Source organism: Lynx rufus, unplaced genomic scaffold (assembly GCF_022079265.1).
Source record: "Lynx rufus isolate CCGP_SWC_20201006 ecotype Redwood Valley unplaced genomic scaffold, mLynRuf1.p SCAF_8, whole genome shotgun sequence".
Classification (NCBI taxonomy): Eukaryota; Metazoa; Chordata; class Mammalia; order Carnivora; family Felidae; genus Lynx; species Lynx rufus.
In genome coordinates, this window is record NW_025814896.1 from 42,707,416 (window position 1) to 42,730,280 (window position 22,865).

At 44.8% G+C, this 22,865-nt stretch overlaps 1 protein-coding gene across 2 annotated transcripts in view; it reads left to right on the forward strand.

The window, feature by feature from the left end:
- PCSK2 (proprotein convertase subtilisin/kexin type 2) overlaps positions 1 to 22,865 on the forward strand; it is a 270,526-nt gene that overhangs the window by 121,458 nt on the left and 126,203 nt on the right. For both annotated transcript variants that reach the window (XM_047069500.1, XM_047069501.1), the window contains one exon: positions 21,132 to 21,245. In XM_047069500.1, coding sequence (XP_046925456.1) covers positions 21,132 to 21,245 — 114 coding nt within the window. The remainder of the gene's footprint in view (positions 1 to 21,131; positions 21,246 to 22,865) is intronic.

A 22,865-nucleotide genomic window follows, 5' to 3' on the forward strand; every position in this document is an offset into this window, starting at 1 on the left:
CCCACTAACTTGGGCAAGTCACTTAACTTCCATAAGCTCCAATTTCTGCCTCCACGAGGTGAGGGTAGCAGCACACCTCTCCCAATGTGGGGAGCAAAACTCAGATGAGATGCCCACTGCGGGGAAGGTAGTCTAGGGCCCTGGGTGGTCAATGACTGTTGGTTCTCTGCTCAAAAAAAAAAAAAAAAAAAAAAAAGATGGCCGCCTTTTTGGCAGTGGAGCTGATGGTAAAGATTAAGCTACTGAGGACAAATAGAAAGGGGTGGAGGGGCATCACTAGTGCTAGTGGGGCACTACCTAGTAGGAAAGCTTCCAAGGGTTCCACCCTGTGAGAAGGAGAGAGGAGCTTTTAGATCTTCACCGCCAATAGAATCTTCAAGGAAGCCTCTAAAATAGTGAGATTTCTATCTTTGTTCACACATTTTCGGTGGTGGTGGGCTTCCCCTGCAATTAACTGGCTAATTGGAAAGGCAGTATGGTACAGAGTCAAAGACATTAGTTTCAGACTGGGACAAATCTGGCATTAAACTGGCAACTTTGAGCGGTGCCTGGGTGTTTCGGTCGGTTAAGCATCCAACTTCAGCTCAGGTCTTCATCTCCCGGCTTGTGAGTTGGAGCCCCACATCAGCGCAGAGCCCACTTCAGATCCTCTGTCCCCCTCTTTCTCTCTGCCCCTCCTCTGCCCCCTCTTCCCCTCTGCTCTGCTGGTTCTCTTTCTCTCTTTCTCTCTCTCCCAAAAAAATAAATAATAATAATAAACCCCTCTTTTGTCCCCCTCTTCCCCTCTGCCTCGCTGGTTCTTTTTCTCTCTCTCTCAAAATAAATAACAAGAAATAAACTTAGAAGAAACTGGCAACATTGAAATTGTATGACTTTAGGCATGTTACTCGAGCCTTGTGAGATTTGGTTTCTTCACTCATACAAGGTTCAGCAGTTCCCACTTGGGGTCTCATATGGTTGCTGTCAGATGGGCCACTCACATGGCTACAGGCTGGGAGCCCAGCAGAAAACGTTGACCAGAGCACTCTCACGTGGATTCTCTGGCCTAGTGGCCTCAGTGTAGTTGAACTTCTTTCTGTACATGGGTTATTGGCTTACTTAAACCAACAGAACCAGTTGGCCTTTTCTGACCTACTGTTGGAAGCCATCAGATAGCATCACTTCTACCATGTGGTACTAGTTGAATCAGTCACAAACCCACTCAGAGCAGGGGAAAGGACATATACACCCTACCTCTTGATTGGACAGACCATCACAGAATTTATAGACATGTCTCAAAGCTGCCACAATAGTAATACCATGTTATAAGACTATAAGGCATTTTGCATATAGTGTTATCGTTGAGATTTTTATAATTATTGGTTCCTTGGAGGATAATTTGCTGCTGCTTCCCGTCAGTCAGAGAGCTTGCATGTCGTAATAGAGAAACAAGCCACAGGTTTATAAAAATCTAGTCACTTGAATCCAGGCTAGCAACTAGTTGAATGCCATCGATTGCTCAGACGAGTTGAGTGAATGCCTTCTCCATGTCCCTAAGATGCATTGATCTCCTGCTTCCCTCCCCAGCGCTGTGTGAATGTCACTGAATGGTGAGAGGCCGACTAAATGGGCAGGGATATTGATTTTCTTTTCTACCATTTTTGAAAGCTCTTTGCTTACCAGGTGCTGAGCAAACATCAGGCAAATGGCCGACCACGTAGAAATAGATCAAGTGAGGAGCAACAAAGGCAGTTATGGTTTTCCAAACGTGAAGCTGGTTAAGCTTCAGGTGCACCTCCCCCCCACCTCTGGTTTTAGATTGGAAATTGCCCACTATTCACACTTTATTATTTGCCGATTCATAATATAGTTCACCCAGATGGTACTAAGTAGCATCATGGAAAAAATTTCCAACCAATCCATGGAGATGAGGCTGTAGCTCTCTCTGAGGAGAGCTGACTAAAGACTCAGATATGCAGTGCTAACGACAGACGGGGCTGTGCATTTCAGAGGATGGGGTGTGCATCCTAGAGGCCCAAGTGCGAAATTGCTTATATTCTTGGAAATGATAAGAGAGACCTGTGTAGTCTGTCTCAGTAGCGACAAACACAGGATTTCTTTAGTATAGAGGACATTCTAGAAACCACCCAACACTATATTGCTTTTGACACCCAGGGAAACTGAGGTATGTTTACCTCTGCTAGGAAAAAAAAAATCCAGGGGTTCCTCAGGTGGTCAAAGGAAGGCAGGTTGGAAATCACCCACAAACTCACACCATGTGGAAGGAAACCACCGATGAGGGGTGGAGAGGGCCTCTTGAGATTTTGGTTGGCGCCATTCCCAACATGCATTCCCAAAGAATTTACCTCAAGGAACAACAAAGGACAATCTCCAAAGAATGATACTTTCTTTTTTTTTTTTTTAATGTTTGTATTTAGTTTTGAGAGGGAGAGAGAGACAGAGCACAAGTGGGGGTGGGGGGGGCAGAGAGAGAAGAAGACACAGAATCCAAAGCAGGCTCCAGGCTCTGAGCTGTCAGCACAGAGCCGGATGTGGGGCTCTAACTCACAAGTCATGAGATCATGACCTGAGCTGGAGTCAGACGCTTAACGGACTGAGCCACCCAGGCCCCCCAAAGAATGAGACTTTCTAATGATCTTGCCAGATTTTCTGAATTTAAATGGATTATTGCTTTCAGCAGAATAAGGTGAGAACTGTGGGCATTCTTGAGCTGGGTTTTAGGTTTTTGTGATGTTCATAAAGGAAAAGACCATCACAGGGCACGTTTGCCGAGCCCTGTCTTTGGAGCACATTCTCCGCATTCCGTTTGAAGAACGTCCATTTTATCCTCAACTATGGATGCGAACAGGATGCTGTGATTTCATTTCAAACTAAGAAACAAATTTGCTTTTCTATCCAATTTCTAGACGGAGCCAAAAGAGGAAACCGCCTCATCTCCCTTTAGGAAAATGGGATTCCTTCGTTTTCCCTGAAATGAATAGTAAAGGTGTTTTAAAGCATTGAGAAAAGAGAAAGGAAAATAAGGTCTAAATGTCTCCATTCTGCACATTAGAGCCTGGGTTCAGGGACAGAAAACTGTAGGTGGGACAGGCAGTTGTTTCGAACTGTCCCTGAAGTCAGGTGCTTCCACACCTGAGATCTCTCTGGACTCAGGTTCTCTCTCCTGAGAAGAAATTTGATTTCGCTGCAGCTGTTTTTGGTTTTGTTTTTAGATTTTTTAAATGCGTTTTATTTTGAGAAACAGAGAGAGAGAACATGCATGCTTGCAAGTGGGGGAGGGGCAAAGAGGGAGGGAGAAAAATCCCAAGCAGCCTCCTCCCTGTCGTTCCAGAGCCCGACTCGACTGGGGGCTTGATCTCACAAACCATGAAATCACACCCTGAGCTGAAATCAAGAGTCGAACGCTTAGCTGACTGAGCCGCACAGGCACTCCTTTGCTGTTTTTATTTTAAAGTGACCATTTGCCTATTCTGTCCCCCCCCCCATTCATGCTCTCTTTCAAAAGTAAACATTAAAAGGAAAAAAAAAAAGAGGAAGAAAAAAGACATACCATGTATTTTTTGTCACAAATATCGCATATTTTTAGGGACACCTATTCAACAATTAAAATAGTAAGACTTTCCCCTCGAAGTCTCCTTGGGGCTACACAGCACCTTTCAGATTTCATTAACTGGCTGTGTAAAAGTGACCACCTTGTATAGCATGAAACAAAGCATGACATAGTTTTTTAAAATGCTGACTAGGCATGGACAACCTGGTGCCCCTCCTTTGCTTGTGTAACTGGAGTGGTCCAATTCATGTCTGGAAGTGGGGGAAAGGGGTGAATAGAAATAAGATCTCGTCAGGGAATAATAGTACGCCAGCCACATGTGGGGGGGGGAGGTGGGTGGAAATGGCAATAGTTCCCTCACATGCCCAGAGTTCTAGAAATGCAAAGCTGTACCATGGAAATGGCCAGGTTTTCTCTGAAACTGGAACAAAATATATTTTTATACTTGGTTTTGTTTCCCCCAAGAAAATTACAGTTTAATGGCAGATACACCCAATGATAGGAAACATCCAGTGTTCTAAATGACTATTCGAGTCCCAGCTGTGTGACTTAAACAACCCTTTTGCAAAGAAGTCAGCAAAAATAATGTTGGCCATTTTCAGAAAATGGAGCAGATATTCAAGAATGGGGAGGGTGTGGGCAATGGTTTGTGTGTCGATATTCTTTCCCAGTTTTATCGAGATGTAATAGACCTACAGCACTGTATGAATTTAAGGTGTGCAATGCAATGGCCTGGCTTACATATATGGTGAAATGATGACCACAATAGGCTTAGTTAACATCCATCTTCTCACAAAGATACAATAAAAAGGAAAAGCGAAAAAAAGAGAAACTATTTTTCCTTGTCACGAGAGCATTTAGATTTTACTCTTAAAAACTTTCCTTTATACCTTACAACAGTGTTAACTGTAGTCATCATGAGATATGTTACATCCCCAGTATTTATTTCTCTTACAACTGAAAGTTTGTGCCTTCCTCTGATTCTCCCTCTCCCCAACCCCCTCCATCTCTGGTAACTACAAATCTGATCTCTTTTGTCTGAGTCTTTTTTTTTTTTTTTTAAGATTCCACATATACGTGAGATCATACAGTGTTTGTCTTTCTCTGAGTTATTTCACTTAGCACACTTAGCATAATGCCCTCAAGGTCCATCTATGTTGTCACAAATGGCAGGATTTCTTCTTTTTTATGACAGAATACTGTATGTTGTGTGTGTGTGTGTGTATATATATATATATATACCACGTGGTACATATATATACCATGACTTCTTTATCCATTCATCCATCGATGGACTCTTAGCTTATTTCCATGTCTTCGCTGTTGTGAATAATGCTGCTGTAGACACGGGTGTGCAGAACTTTTCAGGGTACTGTCTTCATTTCTTTTGGATGTATTCTTAGAAGTAGAATTGTTGGGTCATATGTTGGTTCTATTTTTAATTTTTTGAGGATCCCCCCCCCAACTACTGTTTTCTATAGTGGCTGCAACCAACAGTTGTGCATCAACATTTTGACACAAAAACACTGAGATCGGAGAGTACGGGCAGGAGGCACATGGGCACATGTGAAGGTTTATAAAGAGACTAGCCTGTCTGAGTCATGGTGGAAAGTCTGTGGTGTGCAGATGTAGGCTGGGCAGATGGGGTGAGGATACTTTGGCAACCTCGAAGTCTGGACTGAAGCACTGTTGTATTCTGTAGGGAGAAATCATGCTGGTGACTGCAGAGAAAACTAGACCTTAGCCATTTGGGAGAGGGAAAGCCATTTCCCTAGTTAACCCTCTGTCTCACTTCCCAATCTATGGTGGAGGAGAGGAAATGAGCAAGGCAACCATGTGTAGGGCCAAAGGAAACAGCATTGTTCTTCTGGCCAGATGTATCCCAAGCTCCTACCTCAGTAATGATCATTTTTACATCTTACGTAGCCCCCAGCTCTTGAATCACATTCAGCCTTTGAGCTTTTCCCATTGAGTCCCCAAAAATAACACTGCAGAGACAAGCCACCCCTCTGTGTCACCTTCCAATTCCTGACCCACAGACTCTGTAAGCATCATGAAGTGGTTGTTTTAAGCTACCATGTCTTGGGATAATTTGTGATGGCAGCAACAGTAGCTAGAACACCAACATTGACCTCTTGACTCACTGGTGGGTTGTCCTTGGTTCTGTTCATTAGTTTAATCACCTTCTCCGATGCGGTGTTGGAAGCACACAGTTCTTTACCAAGTTCCCGATGTGTCAAGGACTTGCAGTGTTAAGATGGAATCTCTTCCCACCCCCACTGCATATTTCTCTGACGCTCTGAACAAATGAAGGGGTTGAAAATTGCAATCTGCTATATATAGTGCCACCAGGGTTCTTCCTGCTTCTACTCACACAAATGGCACTCAGCCTTTGTGATTTATGGCTCCCCACATGAAACGAGCCACCACCAGTCTCTCCCTCCCTTCTGTCAGTTGTGCATTTTGCAAATGGAAGTTTCTTGGGGGAAGCGGAAGAGAAGTATTGGCCAGGGACGGCTGAGGTGGCGTGTGGGAGAGGGACATACAATAGCTTCCTCGGTGGTTAATAGAGACCTTGTGTTTCTGAGCTCAAATGCACCACAGTGGGCCAGGGCCTGAGGATGATCGTATCAGATTTTGTGCTGCAAGGTTATCTTGTTTTCAGGACATCACATAGATGGGCCACAGAACATGTTATTTCTACAGCTTCACGAGTAGGTCCTTCTAATTCTAAAGCTGGTTGGACTGGCAGCTCTCCTTTTCATGATAGTGGGTGCTCTGTGTCTCCATCAAATTCCATCCCTGCACGGATATCTTCATTGAACAAATATCAACCATCTGCCTCATATTCCAGCATGAATATCAGCTGCCGTGTCGCAGGTGGCAGGGAGCATAGTGGCCCCCCAAGATGTCACCATCCCAGTCCTTAGAACCGGTGAATATGTCATGGCACATGGCAAAGCATAATGTGGCAAATAGCTTTAAGGTAGGGAGATTACCCTGGATGATCAGGAGGGCCCAATGTCATCGCGAAGGTCTCCTAGGAAGGCAGCAGAAGAGAGGGGCAGAGTAATACCGTAGATGAAGACTTTGACCCACTGTTGCTGCCTTTGAAGCTGGAGGAAGGCCGTGAACCAAGAAATGCAGCAATCTGTGCAATGCAGAGAAAGCAAGGAAATGGATCCTCTCCTAGAGGCCCGGTAAGAGCGCAGCCCTGCGGGTACCTTGATTTGAGACTTCTGACCTCCAGCACTGTAAGAGGCTGCCTTTGTGTTGTTTTCAGCCACTACATTTCGGCAATTTGTTACAGCAGCCACAGAAAACTAAGATACTGCAGAATGAAAAACTGTTTTCTCCTTGCATTTGTCAGAGGGCAGATCTAAGCACCCGTTGGTTCAGTACCTTCCAGGGGCACTATTGAAAAGCCGATTTATTATTTTCTTCGTTTGTTCTGCATCACTGTGCTGAGGCTCATTAACACCCCATCCCTGGGTGCTCTGTGCATAAGCAGAAACGTATTAAGAATCAATCGCTCTGACCTTTATTCCTTGTTGGTGTTTTGTCATTCGTGGGCTGCTCGACCTGACATGTGAATTATACTCTGGCTGCCTGATGCAGAGGATGCAGCTACCAGCCCCCAAATATTTCAGACATATGCCAATTGCGATTTCAACACACATTCTCTTTTCCACCCCGTCAACCTGGAATTGTTCCATTGGCAACTAATGAAAGACCGATAGGAGGAAGGAATTGGCAAGGCATCACTGTTGACAAAGGGCCTAACCTTTGAGGAAGATTAAAAATAGATGCCCTTTAGGAAGAAAGAACCGAGGAAGTGAATCTTCTCTCGTCTTTAACTCTTTGGTCTATTGTCCTAACCCAAAAATCGAACCTTCTTCAGAGTTTGCGAAAGAAAAGGAGACCACGCGCTTTCAAGGATCCATTTGTGTTTGGAAGCAAGCAGCTTGTTGGTTTGTACCCCCCCACCACCACTGAAAATGTACAATGAAGCCATATTGCAACATTTATCAAAGCAAATAAATGGCGTGGCCCTCCATGCAGCAACATGTCAGGCATTAAGAGCATCTAGAAACAAACAACTTCGGAGGGGTTTCTCACCATGTCCTCTTGCCTCCTTTGTCTTAATTCTACCCCTTCTGGTGGTGCCCGATTCTAAGCCCTGGAAACGGCCCAAGAGTTTCAAAATCACCTTTTCCATAAACTCTCCTTCCTTTCTTGCACCAATCTCAACCAGCTTCACTGGAGGGAAGCCATCTAACGAAGGACCTCATGCCCAAGTGTTTGTAAATGGTAACACCTGGCTGTGTTGCCTGTCCCAGAGGACTTGTTTTCCAAATCTTTTTAAATAGAGACATAATCAACATGAATAATGAGGGCTTAGAATTCAAGCTTAACTCTTCGTCGCTGGAATTCAGTCAGTGTAGAGGTGCGCAGGGGAGGTGATCTGAGTCACTGGAAGCTTTCTCTGGGCCCCTCAAATCGCACCATTTGTACTACAACTCAAAATTCTGCCCCTACTTCTTCCTTCATAGATGAGATGAATTCCATAGACATGCTATTCAACATAATTATAGGCAGTAATATTTATAGTATGTCTCATAGTTCCCAACAAAAGGTTATTTCATGTGTTCCCCACCATTAAGCCTTGTACAGGCAAGAATTCTATCATCTCCATGTTATACTTTAGGGGTCAGCAAACTTTTTCTATAAAGAGCCAGAAAGCAAATACGTCGTTAGCCATATGGTCTCTGCTGCAACTACTCAAGTCTGCCCTTGGAGTGAGAAAGCAGCCAGGAGCAGCATGTGAACGAATGAGCACAGCTGTGTTCAACAAACTGTATTTACAAAAACAAGCAGCAGGCTGCATTTGCCAATCCCTGCTCTAGAAGAAGGAAACAGGATCCAGAAATTCGAGGGCCCCAGAGCACACACAAATAAGAAGCAGATCAACCCAGGACCTGAACCCAGTGCTTTCTGACTCCAAATCTACTGCTTGTTCGCCACAAAGCATTGCATTTGGAGCATGGTCTTTAGCCCTCGGTAGAGTCATGACTTTGGATCAAGTCATACACAATCTCCACCCATCCCCACATCTCCCCGTGCACATTTAGTGAGGCAACATCTGGGACTAGGCCACCATCATTACCATGCGGTCAAGGAAACAGAGTGAAGGTAACTGACCCACAGGACCAAACCAGGCCATTAGACAGGATAATTAGTGAAGCTTCATTGCATATTCAGTCACATTCATCCACTCCTTCCAGAAGCACATCATGGAGCCCTCCCTGCAGCACAGAATGGGGACTAGGCATCCCAGACCCGCCCTCACTCAGCCTCCTCCTTCTGGTTCACCAGCAGAAGCAGCCATGCATCAGCATCATGGTGGAAGTTTCGCAGGGGACAGAGCTTTAGGAAGCTATGTTCCTGCTGTGCTGGAGCCATTCATTCCCAGCTGGGCACCATGACACCTACTCTGTGGGTCCTTCTCTTCACCTTCACCTCCAGGTGCCTTCCCAGGAAGGTAGAGCACTGGGTGAGTTAGTCAGGTGTGAGGACACTGGTTGGGCCACAGCTGGAGTGGACAGGGGCAGAGCCTTCCTCTCATGTGTCCTCCCAGAAACCTTCTCAGTTACACTGAGGCCCGCCGTTTGTTGTTAGGAAACAAACGACGTGCCTGCATGTCGCAGGCAGGCTCTCTTTGTCTACGCTAGGTGTGTGGCCAAAGCTATTCATATATTAAAGTGACAGCCTCCCTTTGCTTCTTTTCCACACTCATCTCTCAAAAGAACCTCATTGACAGGACCACATCATTTTCGCCAAGGACAGCATTTACAGGTTCCTGGCAGCCCTGGGAAATTGTCCTCTCAAGTACACCCCAGCCTGACCATCCCTTCCTCAACATCTGGCATAGTGCCTACCATCTTTTAATATCCTTTTCCTTAATACAGCCCCCTTAATCCAACCCGTGACATTCTTCCACCATCTTGGAAATAGGAGCAAGAGGAAGACTGAGATCATGCTAAAGCACAACCTCAAATCCCTACACACATTCCAGCAAACACAGGAGATGGCATTTTACCTCCTCAAGGCATTCCCATAGGTTGTCTTTGCACTCTGCTCCGCTAGAAACGTCTTTTGATCCCTCTTTAATTACACTGACTTATCTCATGGTATATCTTGTATACAGTGCTTTTGATGATAGATACCAATTTGTTAATATCTTGTCACAGAGACGCAGTGACTGGAACTGTGATCAGTGGCATGCAGCCATATCCTCTTTCCTCAATTGACTGTCTTCATTCTTGCAAGATAGGCAAACCTCTCTAAATGAGGGCAATCAATACAGCGCATTTAGCCATAATTGTGGCTTAACTCCCTGTTCTTTGAAAAGTTAAGCAATGTGATTTGCCTAAAACTGGCCTTTCCAAAAAGGCATCCCTGCATGCTCAAGAGGGAAATCAAGCAGCCAGCCTCCTGCCTGCCCCCTCCCTCCCAGCGACTGACCTTCCTGGGTCACGTCTTCCCTCCCCAAACCCTTCTCATCTCTAGATCCCTTTTTGGATCTTGACAACCAAGGCCAGCAGCGGTGGCACAGCAGGTAAGCTAGAGTGTCTAAGCTTAGGAGTGGCCTCTTTCCTCTGTAATCTCCCACATCACCCCCAGCAATGATCTTTCTGGGTCTCTTATTTGAGATAACGCACTGCCTTGGAAAGGTGAAGTCAGAAAAGGGTGGAGCTGTGTTCTTCCTGTAGGTGGGTCTTCTGCCTCCAGGACCCACAGGGGAACAGGCTCTAGCTGGTTTCTCTTGCCATGATTAATTTGTCTCCAACTAGCTAAGAGCAGTAAGAATGAATCAAAGGTGCCTGGGCTGCTTTGGAAAGCACCGTGCCACTGCCTTTCCACAGGGCCTGAAATATTAGAACACTGGCAACAATTATAGCAGAAAATGCAGGCATTTATTGAGTATATACTATGAGCCAGGGGTCCATATGCATAATCTCATCTGATTCTCTCCATAATCCAAATTATGAAGTGGGAACAGAGAAGCAACTGGCGCAGTAGGAAAGCATACAGACTGTGCAAACAGATTGCTCTGGTATCCTATGGGTTTCTGAGGGCTGCCATAACCACGTATCATAGACCGGGTGTTTTAAACAACAAAAATGCATGTCTCACAGTTCTGGAGCTTGAAGTCCAAGATCAAGGTGTCAGCATGTTGGCCAGGAGGGAAGGATCCGTTCCAGGCCTTTCTCCTTGGCTTGGAGATGGCTGTCTTGACCTTATATTTTCACAGCATTCCCTCTGTGTGTCTCTGTCCAAATTTCCTCGTGTTAGAATAGGACACCGGTCATACTGGATTAAGGCTCACCTTAAAGAGCTCATTTTAACTTAATAGCCTCTTTAAAGACACTATCTCCAGGGCACCTGGGTAGCTCAGTTGGTTAAGCATCTGACTCTTGATTTCGGCTCAGGTCATGATCTCACGGTTTATGACATAGGACCCCCCATCGGGCTCTGCGCTAACAGTAGGGAGCCTGCTTGGGATTCCGTCTCTCCCAGTCTCTCTGCCCCACCCCCACTCACGTGATTGCTCACGTGCATGTGCTCTCTTTCTCTCTCTCAAAACAAATAAACATTAAAAAAAGACACTATCTGCAAATACAATCATATTCTGAGGGACTAGTAGTTAGAACGTCAACATATGACTTTTTAGGGGGACACAGTTCAACCCAGAACAGATCTGAACCATGGCTCTGCCCTTGGCTACCTGTGTGACTTTTACCCAGCCCCTCACTCTGTCCTGCCTTCATTCCTAAGCAGCCTTGAGGTTGTTGTGAAAATTATGTACATGAAATACTTAAAGCCCTCCTGACACACAGCCAGACCTCAATAAATGTTAGTTGGTATCAGGGCTCATCCCCATTCTCCAGGTGAACAAACTGAGCCTTAAATAGGTTCCGCAACTTGCGTGAGATCACACGGCTGGTGAGCGGCAGATACATCGCGGCCCGTAACCTACATCTGCCTATGCCAAAGACCAATCTCTCGTCTACAATGCTACACTGCCTCCTTTTCTGCAACCTTTTATTCTGAATAAAAGTCAATATTCGATCTAAATAGAAGTAAAGCTATATCGTCCTTTCCAGGAGATGAAGCCCAGCCCAATCCATTTCAAATCCCCCCAGCAACTCAAAGCTTGAAGGGAAAGCCCCCAGTGTGCCTCTGGCATCTCATGAGAGGAAGAACAGAGCCTGTCCGTGTTGGCCACTGACTCTGTAAGCACACATCAGAAAGGACTTGAATTCTTCTCTCCTACCCAGGAGATTGACACCAGGGAGGATGATCAGGCCAGGAGCCAGAGGAGACTTCTGACTTCAGCCTTAATCCTGCGCCCCATGTGGACGCATCTTCAAGCCCGCCCACGGTTGTCCTAGCTAACATGTTGGGCGTGATGTTTCTGGAACAGCTATTTTTGTTTTGTTTTAACCTATCAAGGGAAAAAAAAGTCCTCAGCCCATAATAAAGGCTAGGTCATTTCGTGTGCAAATTAAGAGGTTTTTAATAAACAGAAGATCCACATTCTTTGGAAACCTTGCTGTAGCCTTGATGCCCGCCCACGCACCTCCCCAGCCTGCCGTCCCTGCCCCTCCCAGCTAGCACTAGGTGAATCCAGAGAGATGATTTTTCAAGGAGTAGATGGGCTGTGTTATCTTACAGATGTGAGTTTGTTCTCTTTCAGAGACCACTTGGTGTGGTCTCTGGAAGCATAGATGCTTTGTCCCTTGCTCTCATCTGTGGTTTGAGCAGTGTGAGAACTGGGACAAGAGCGAGGAGGGGGAGGAGCCCCCAGCATGCAGTTCCTCAGCCTCAGCTTAGGAATCAGGCACTTGGAAAGCTTGAAGAGACCCTGAGGCCAGGCCCACCTCTAGGGACTCTTGACAAACTCCCCACCACCACCCCCCTCCAGGCGATGGTGCCGCTGGCCAAGCTTGGGACCCTCTGCTTCCCCCACAGAGGCATTGTCGGATGCTCCGCAGGACCAGAGCAGGTCTTAGAGTTCCACTCTCCACCAGTTCTCAGCCAGGACCCACAGCACAACTCCCTGGCGTTCTTAAGGGACACATTCCTGGGTGGTCAGAGTAGCCACCTTAGGTTGTCTGACAGCCATCCATATGTTTCATTAAGAACAGCAGATGTTTCTTGATCTTTTTGGAGTAAATTTAAAAGAGATACTACCAGATGTCATATCTATATTAGAACAGATGTAGATATTATAACATAGGTATTATAGGTATCATATACAAATAACATGTAGGTATTATACATATAAATCCACTGGTTACATTTTATAAAATATATCTATGTATATGTACCAAACATATGGATATTATCCATCAATATTGTATATATGTGCGTGTGTGTATACACACACACACACACACAAGTGTGTATATGTGTGTACACACACACACACACACGCGTTTCAAATTTACGACATTGTATCAGTTTCCTATAGCTACTGTGTTAATTACCACAAACTCGATGGCTTAAAACAACTTCTACTTACTCTCTCACAGTTCTAGGGGATGGAAGGCCAAAGTCAAGGCCATCAGCTTGCAGGGCTGTGCCGCTCCGGGGCTCCAGAGGAAGAAAGTCCTTCCCTGCCTCTTGGAGGTTCTATTGGCCACCAGCACTCATGGGCTGTAGCTCTTTACTCCAGGCCCTGTTTCCCCCTTCACCTGGCCTTCTGCTCTTCTCTGTGTATGCATCTCCTCAGTGTGAGTCTAATAAGGACACTGGTCCCTGGATACGTGTCACTGGGTTTAAGGCCCATCCCGATAATCCAGAATGGTCTTAACTCAAGATCTTGAGTTACAACTACAAAGACTCTTTTTCCAAACAAAGTCTCATTCACAGGTTCCAGGGATTAGGATGTGAGCATACAATTTGGGGGGATATATAGTTGGGGGAACATATATTTTGGGGGGAACATTCAATCCACTACAGTACAAAAGAATCATGCTAAATATACTCCTTTAAAAAAAGAAACTTCCCCCCCCCCAAAAAAAAGAAAGAAACTCCCTCTTGGGGCGCCTGGGTGGTTCAGTCAGTCAAGCGTCCAACTTTGGATCAGGTCATGATCTCACAGTCCATGGGTTCGAGCACCACATCAGGCTCTGAACTGACAGCTCAGAGCCTGGGGCCTGCTTCAGATTCTGTGTTTCCCTCTCTCTGTCTCTGTCCCTCCCCAGCCTATGCACTGTCTCTCTCTCTCTCAAAAATAAATAAACATTTTTTATTTTAAACAAATAAATAATAAACAATTTTTAAAAACCTCCTCTTTCTATGTATGTGTATTAGTGCAAACATGTAAACATTTTCTGGAAGGACTCATGCGAAGTCATGAACAGTGATCACTTTTGAGCAGAGAACTATTTGAGAGCAAGGAAGGAAAGGGGGGGATGAAACGTTCCCTTCCTATTATACAACTTCCTGTACTGCTTTAATTTTCTAGCCATGCACATGTGTTACCTTCTTTTTTTTTTTTTCTTAATGTCAACAAGGATTCTCAGGAGGTTGGGGGTGTGAAATTATGTTTTTTCTTTTCTTCTTTCCTACTTCTCCATTTTAAAACAACAATTTTGGGGGCACCTGGATGGCTCAGTCGGTTAAGCATCTGACTCTTGGTTTTGGCTCAGGTCATGATCTCATGGCTCATGGGATCAAGCCCCACATCTGGCCCTGCGCTGACAGCATGGGACCTGCTTGGGATTCTCTCTCTCCCTCTCTCTCTCCCCCACTCATGCTTGCTCTCTCTCTCTCAAAATAGACAAATAAACTTAAAAATAAGTGAATACATAAATACATAAATAAAGTAAAACAACAATTTTTATTTAATCAAAGAAGCAGCTCACGTGGGTGATTTGGATGTCCCGCCCAATCAGAGAGTAAGTGACCCAATCTGACCGTGTCCTCTCACAGAGAAAGAACCAAGAAGGAGGGCAGGACAGGCACTGGGAGAGCTGGCTGCTAAGGGGGAGTGGGCATCTCCCTGCCTCCTCGCCTTGGGAGGTGATGGCCCCAAGGCTTCCCATCTGCAGATCTCTCTACCGAGTGAGGATTTCACAGCTTGGATCCCACCGGGGCCTCCCCACAATTCTGAGAAGTGGAAATGGGCATTCTACAGGGGAAGAAAATTGGCCTCCAGGACAGTGTCCACCTTGGGGCAGATTGGGATCCCCTGGAGAGTCTGATTGGGTCCAAGCGTGGGCCACGTGTGGGGATTGCTAAAGCTCCCCGGGTGACCTGGTGTGCACCCCAGGTAGAGGTGAGCTGGCTGAAGGCTGGGAGGGGAATTGACATATGTGGGCATTTACTGTGTGCCCGGAGCTGTGTTTCACAGGTGCTCCACAGAGGTTGAGGCCACTCATTCCTCAAATGAACCCTCAGAAGTAGTTCCTCTCAGTCCAGTGATAAGGAGTCTCAGAAATATCACTATTATGCTCAAAGATACAGAGTTAGTAGGGGCAGATGCAGGTCTCAAACCCACCTCTGCGGCACCACAATCCAGAGCTCTTTCTACAAAACCTCTTGGCTTCCACGGATGACCCTTACCCAGTTCACTCCGGTCCTGGGGTGGGGCAAACTTTGAGAAGTTCCACTTTGTTAACTGCTCAAAAGTTTGCCATCAGAAAATCGAGAAAAGCAAAAACGATCACACGCTACCTGTTCTCAAATGCATGGGTTTATGCACGTGTCTTACAACCGCTCTTGGCAAATGACAAGAGTGAGGACATCGTACTGCCTTAGGCTGGGGCGTCAAAACATGCAGAATAGGTGTTGGCAATTTAGCAGAAAATCCTGGAGGCAACAGTGGAGCACTCTTTCAAGAAATGCTGATCACCAACATGCTCGACGGCACGGAGGATGACATCCCGTAGGAAAACACAGACGTGGAGGATTCTGAGGCTCCAAATGTGCAACAGTTTAGGAACATCCTAACCAATGTATTTCCTAACATTTTCCCTTTTTCTTTTTTTTTTTTTTTTATAAAAGTTATACATGGTTGAAGAAGTCTTTGTCCAAATGGGGCTACAAGAGCACTTCCTGTACAAAATGAAGTTTACAAATGAGAAGTAAGCATCGTGACATGGTTTCATTCTCAGGAGTCGTAGTAATCTCCTAGGGCTGAATTCAATTCTTAGTGGTTGTATTAGTTTCTATAACAGGATACCACAAACTGGGAGGCCCAATACAACAGAGATTAACTCGCTCACAGTTCTGGAGGCCAAAAGCCTGAGGTCGTGGTGTTGGGACACCACGCTCCCTCTGAAATCTCTAGCAGCCCTCCTCCTTTTGCCTCTTCCACCTTCTAGTAGACCCAGGAGTTCTCTGGCTTGTAGAAGGATAACTCCATTCTCTGCCTCCTCCCTCTTCACATGGCTTTGTCCTGTGTGTCCTTATGTCTTCCTGTGGCATTCTTCTCATGTGTCTGTCTGTCCTCTTCTTATGAGAACACCAGCCATGTTGGATTAGGGGCCCATCTTCCTCCAGTATGACCTCCTCCTAACTAATTACATCAGCAACAACCCTGTTCCCATATAGGGTCACATTCTGAGGTACTGAAGGTTAAGATTTCAATATATCTTTCAGAGGGACACAATTTAACCCATGAAGGTGGTACATAAAAATAATTCTTGGTAGTACACAAAATAATGGTGTAACACATCTACAGCATCATAGATTTTAAAACTTTAGCGTTTTCACAAACATGTCAGTTTTGTGTTTTGTTTCTTTTCCCACACTCACTCCCAGCGAAGTCGTCTCACCCTTTGGAAGCAGGTTTCCCATATTGCTGTCTTTCTCCTGGCCCCTCTCCTGCCCCCACAGTAGATGCTAATTAGCAGCTGTTTAATTATCAGCCCAGCGGTGGAGTGATCCAGACCCTGATCCTCAGAGAGTCAGATCCACAGTTAAGTTGTCCCAGATACTGGAAGGTTGACTGTGTTCCGTGCCTTAGCAAGAGGCAATGTGGCTTGGTGAGAAGTATGGAGGATTTAGAATTGGTCAGCCTGCGTGACTCCGCCATGTTTTCAACAGCTGAACAATGGCCGCTAACCCTCCTTTCCTCAGTTGTAACCATACCCTCCCCACAGTCTTGTTGAGAAGATTATATGTAGTGAAAGTACCTTGTTAATGAAACTTCTAAAATAGAAGGCAAATGTGCAGGGATAGTATCTGCCTCCTAGAATGATCTGTAACCGGCACATTGTAGATGTACAAACACATTTGTTGATGGAAAATTCTTCGTTAAAGAGAAAGACTATAAGAAGGAAGGAAGTGGGGGGAGTTTCTAGAGTAAAACTTGTTCAAGCATGGGTGTCAAATTAAGATTTAAAAGTTGAACCAGAGGGGCCCCTGGGTGGCGCAGTCGGTTAAGCGTCCGACTTCAGCCAGGTCACGATCTCGCGGTCCGTGAGTTCGAGCCCCGTGTCAGGCTCTGGGCTGATGGCTCAGAGCCTGGAGCCTGTTTCCGGTCCTGTGTCTCCCTCTCTCTCTGCCCCTCCCCCATTCATGCTCTGTCTCTCTCTGTCCCAAAAATAAATAAACGTTGAAAAAAAAAAATTAAAAAAAAAAAAAAGTTGAACCAGAATTGCAGAATATCCATCTCTTCGTTTCTAAGAAAATAATTCTAATAAAATAATGCTTTCTTATCTTGTTTATCTATGTAAATGATTAGGTCAATGGACAACTTGGATGAGCAGTCTAAAATGAAATACCTAAGCTAACTGTACATTATTTTTCAAGAAGGCAAGGAGCTATGGTTAAGTTGCAGGCCACTGGTGCCACATCGAAGTGGTAATGAAAGGTACCGTGTGTGAAAGGTTACATTCAGAGGAGGAGAAAGAATAAAAGTAACCTTGTAGTTATAATGTGCAGAAGGAATTTGAACACCAGGAAATACTTCTCTGATATTAACTGTTTTATCACACGAGGGGTTATAACACTGAAATCTCCTCCAGGGGTCTTTAAAAATAGTTAATAATCTCATCTTTCTGCTACTGGAAATTTCAATTATAGTAGAAAACAATCCAAATGACCAGTAAGAGGGATATCATTGGGTAAATTATTGCACATTATTCTATGGGATATTTAGGTAGCTATTAAAAATTAATTTATGAGAGCTCTAGAGAAGCATATTAAAATCCTTGTGTACACTACTTAGTGAAGAAAGAATGCAGAATTCTATCTTTTGTTCAATTACTCTTATGTAAAAATTAGGTTTAAATGAAAATTAGCATTGGACAAGAACCCAGAAAAAGAAAGCAATTTATGGTAGTCCGTGGTATCACTGTGGGGAAAAATACGTACTCTCCAGTTATTTGCATATAACAAGAAAAATATATGTTTTAAAGGTGTTCTCTGTCTTGGTATTGTAACTGTGATCTTCACTGAAGACGTGAACATCAACTAAAAGGCTCAGAAAGGTCTGCAGTCTTAGGATTTTTAATTTTCAGTAACACTAAATGACAAGATTGCAGACACCGACGTCATGCTTCGGCACTTCTGAGCAGCAAGGAGGGGTGGTGTCCAGAGAGCACAACGTTCCAAAGCATCGCTGGTCTCCATTAAAACCTAATTTATGGAATTAAAAATTAATTTTATGGAAATGAGTTTTAAGTCTTTTCATTAGACTGCACTCAGTCTAATTAAGTTTGGAGTGCTATTGTCGTAGCCATTCCTGCTCTGTTATCTAAAAAAAGATGAAATCCGATGTGGGTCTGCTTGTTCTTATGCTGCTGAGAATCAGCAACTCCAAAGGGGAGTTTTCAAGCATCCACGGGGCAGCTACTCTTGCTTAGCAAAGACCCTAGCAATGGAACAACGCTACCTCAACAAAATCAATCATGACAACGAATCCAATATGATGGGAATCCCGCAACGGAAGCCAACCCAGGCTTACCATTAATGAGCGGAGCAGATAAAGGTCTTACTCAGGACCACTATGGGAAGATGCGATGGCCGAATTCAGGCTCCTTCCCAAGTGAAAGCGACACTCTTACCCCTCTTCCTTGAATACCTGCGTCCATAGTAAAAGAAACGTTTTAAGAGGGGTGCACTATGGCTCTTTACATAAACATGTGTGTGTGTGTGTGTGTGTGTGTGTGTGTGTGTAGGTAGATCTATCTTCTATCTGTTCTGTGACAGCTGTGAAGATACACAGAGCACACCTCTGATTTCCAGGAGAGTAATTGACCAAGCACCCCAGCTGCTGCGCTCTGAAATCTGTCACTGTGTTGGCAACAGGCCATGCTTCCCAGGCGGCTCCAGCCAGTCACTGAGCACAGCAGGAGCACTGAGGCAGGATCATCCCTGGGAGACACAGGATTCCTCTGAAAGTCGACTTTGGAACCCCAACAGACTTGTCACACTTTCCTTACACTATGGGGCAGTTGAGGACACTTTTGCCCAACCTTGTTCATGCTCTCCTTTATGGGGTCAAGCTTGCATGGCAGTGCCTTGCATTTTCTCTCCTAATAAAAACCTTGCGTATTTAATCTCATCTTGGCATCTGCTTCTCAGAAGATACATATATAGAATACATAGAAAATACACATCATATACATATATGCACATGTATATTTGAATCATAATTTCTCTCCATTTGATGGACACTAGTTATGTCTAGATTTTTGGCATTATAAAAATATCTATCCGTGGGGCATCTGGGTAGCTCAGTCTGTTGAGCTTCTGACTCTTGATCTCAGCTCAGGTCATGATCCCAGGGTCATGGGATCAAGTTCCACATTGAGCTCTGTGCTGAGCATGGAGTCTGCTTGGAATTCTCTCTCTCTCTCTCTCTCTCTCTCTCTCTTTCCCTCTAGTGCCTCTCCCCTACTCATGAGTGCTCTCTCTCTCTCTCTCTCTCTAATAGAAAAAAATTAAAATTAAAAAAAAAGAAAACACATCCATCCCATGCTTCCAAATATTTGTTACGTGCCAAAGTGAGTATCTGTTGTTGGAATACTTCCAAGGAATCGAGCAAATGCCACACCTACCACTTCTTTTCTACACATACAGAGTTTCTGATAGAATTAAAGATTTTCTGGCAAACGAGCCCCCAGGTTTCCTATGTCAGTGTGTAGAAGGAAATGAAGTACCACTCTCTTACAGCATTCCTGCACATTCCAGGACAGCAAGGGAGGGGAGGTTTCCAGCCACCTTTATGATCCCTCCATTTTTCCCTCCCTACCGTCACTGTAGACATGGGTCCTCTTGTCTTCCCTGGTCCCAATCAGAGTTCTCAAGTGCAAGCAACAGAAATCAATTCTGGATTACTTAAGCAAAAGAGAATTTCCTGGAATGGTATGGGGAGCTCCCAATCAGTGAGAGGCCAAAAGATTAGTCTTGGGGGAGCTCCAGGGTTGGGTTGTGGAACTGTAGCAAGAACCTTTTACAGGGAAGGTCTGGGGAGTGAACCTAGGAAATAAATAGCCTTCAAGGGCTCCTTTTCCCCTCACATTGCTTTCCCAAGATGCAAATCCATACCCACCGGGGCTCCCCTGAGGCAGAGAGCCTGCAATTTCTTTGCAGCAGATAAGGTGTCTCACATTTCATTTCCACCAATGCAGAACCTAGTGGACTCCAGGTAGTCCCCCAAATACACTGAGGATGTTTGCGAAAGGAAGAAATGGATGTTGGGCAGCAAAATATAATTTTAAAGCTATGTATTCAGCCCACACCCTTTTCTACATTTGCATAGTCCTTGAGTTTGTAGCTGTTCAGAGACTGGCCACAGCCACTGGGTGATAAATGCATTATTGCCCAAGTGAAGGAAAGTTTCGTGAATGGGACAAAGTCTAGCTGTGTCCAGGAGCCTGCTTGAACAATTCAGCACCTAAGTTTCATTTGCATCCAAGGGCTTGGGGTCCTGCCTGACTTTCCAAAAATTGAAGTATTGTCATTGCCAGGATGCCAACATCGTCCATTTCTTTTCAAAGATCCCTCACTTACCTTCGAAAGCTCTGCCGTGAACTAGCTGGCTCTCCACGCAGGTTTTGTTTTGGTCCGGTTTTGGTTTGGTCTGGTTCAGTCTTGGTTTTGGTTTTGGCTGATTCCCAAATGTGACAGCACAATCCTGTCAACAAACATAAAGGCTCGAAAGCCTTCCAGAAAAATAATCCATGCAGTTTTCACTCTCTCCCTCCCTGAATCCACATCAAGCTTCCTTACTTAATAGAAGTATTGGGTTGCTTTGTTTATTTCCCTCAACAACCCCTACCACCTTTTCTTCCTTGAGAGTACTTTTCTCTGTCGAATTCTCATTTTAAAGAAACTCACTTTGAGGCATCACCAAGGCCAATTTATTCGGCACAGAGAGGAGCAAATGCTTTCAGAAAATAATCATAGAGAGCAGAGTGTACAGGAGATGAACTTGGCTTCTGCAGAAAAAAAAGAAAACACCTTATGTACAAATGGAATTTGAGTTCATGGAAATGAATTCCAGAAGAAGGTGTTCAGGTTGATATTCAGGTGTTCTGCCAATATGTCATTTCAGGTAAAGATGGCCTTGCAGCAGGAAGGATTTGACAGAAAGAAGCGGGGGTATAGAGACATCAATGAGATTGACATCAACATGAATGATCCTCTTTTTACAAAGCAGTGGTATCTGGTAAGCATCTCCGTATTATTCCTAACATTTCCCACCTTGAGACTTTGGATAAAAGACTCATTTCTATTTCCTCATTATTCTATGGAATGTCAGCCAGCATCTGACTCCATGAACCTCTCTGCCCCCTCTGATACGTATTGATTTTCTATCACCACCCATACATCATGTTCCCTCATCTGTTTCTTCTGGAACTGCTAAATAGCCATGATCTCTGCTGATCAGATTGCCCCAGACTCTGAAAAAGCACACCAGCGCATGAGGGGAGACTTGCAAAATCATGCAGAAGTTGAGTCAAGGGTCTAGGGGGTGTAATCCAAGGGTTTCAACAGGCAGAGTGATGGGAGGACATAATGAAACCACAGGCATAAGAGAAAGAATCAGGCGACTTCACAAGGGACAAGCAAGAGAGCTCAAAGACCAAAGCAATGAAAGTAGCATCCGTTAGTTCTTCCTAAAATAATGGCAGGAAGTCACATCCATGGTGCTTCACTGATGCAGGATTCAAGGCCTGGGGGGTCCAATCTGTCAGGTGAAATGAATATTTTCTGGCCCACCAGCATCCTCCGTGGCCCATTTGGACAGGTTGGGTTATATTTAAAAGAGACTCAGAGCCTCTAAACCAATCTATCTGCAGGCCATCTTGAGGGGAAAGGAGTGAGTAATTTTAAAATATGAGTGATGCTTCACCTTATTTAAGATCAAAAGAGAAAGAAGACTAAATTATAGCCCTGTGGACTGATACATTTATGGGAATGCATCACAACTTACCTCTTGGATCTTCACAGCTCGACTGTGCCCTTGGCTTTTTGGCATGGAATCCCACAAATCTGATCTGGGCAAGTGAAAAAGGCTTCTGTGTGTTAATCAGGTTAGGCTACCATGGGTCTTGCAATCACAACCAACCCCCAAATCACACTGGCTTAACAAATTGAAGCTGTTGCCCACTCACTATACGTCCAACACTTCCTATTTCCTCATGGACCCAGTCTCCATCTCAGCTCCATCTCGACCCCTGCTCTCAAGAGCACCTCAACAAGGGGAAGGAGCAGGGCACACACTGGCGCCCTAAGGCTTCTGCCTGGATGTGACAAATGACGCCCGAGCTCACATTCCATTGGCCAAAACCAGTCACGTGGGCATTCTACTAACTTCCAAAGTAATAGAGAGTGTAATCTTAACATGTGCCTGGAAGACCAGTCGTTTTTGCAAAAAGCGCTAATGACATCCACACAGCGTTTTAGCAACGGGTCACTGTGGGCTTCTGCAGATACAAATTCTGACTGCGCTGTTTCCACAACTCATCTTTGAGAAAATCTGCACAGGACAAAGATGCATGAAAAGAAGGCAGTGAACCTATTTATCTGGAATTCCTTTGTTTCCTTTTTTGAATTTTTTTTAGGGAAAGGACTGTTTTCCTCCATTAGAACAAGCACTAAAAGTGAACCAACTATCTTTAATCAGTTCCTCAGACATTTTTAAGCAAGATTTGGTGTGGTGGTACTGAAATTAAAGGTAAATAGGATGTGCTCTCTCTCGCAAAGCATATCGTTGTTGAGCAAGGAAATCACATTCAAACAAGAATAATCCAAGAAAGTATGTGCTAAATTCAAAGTATGAGGC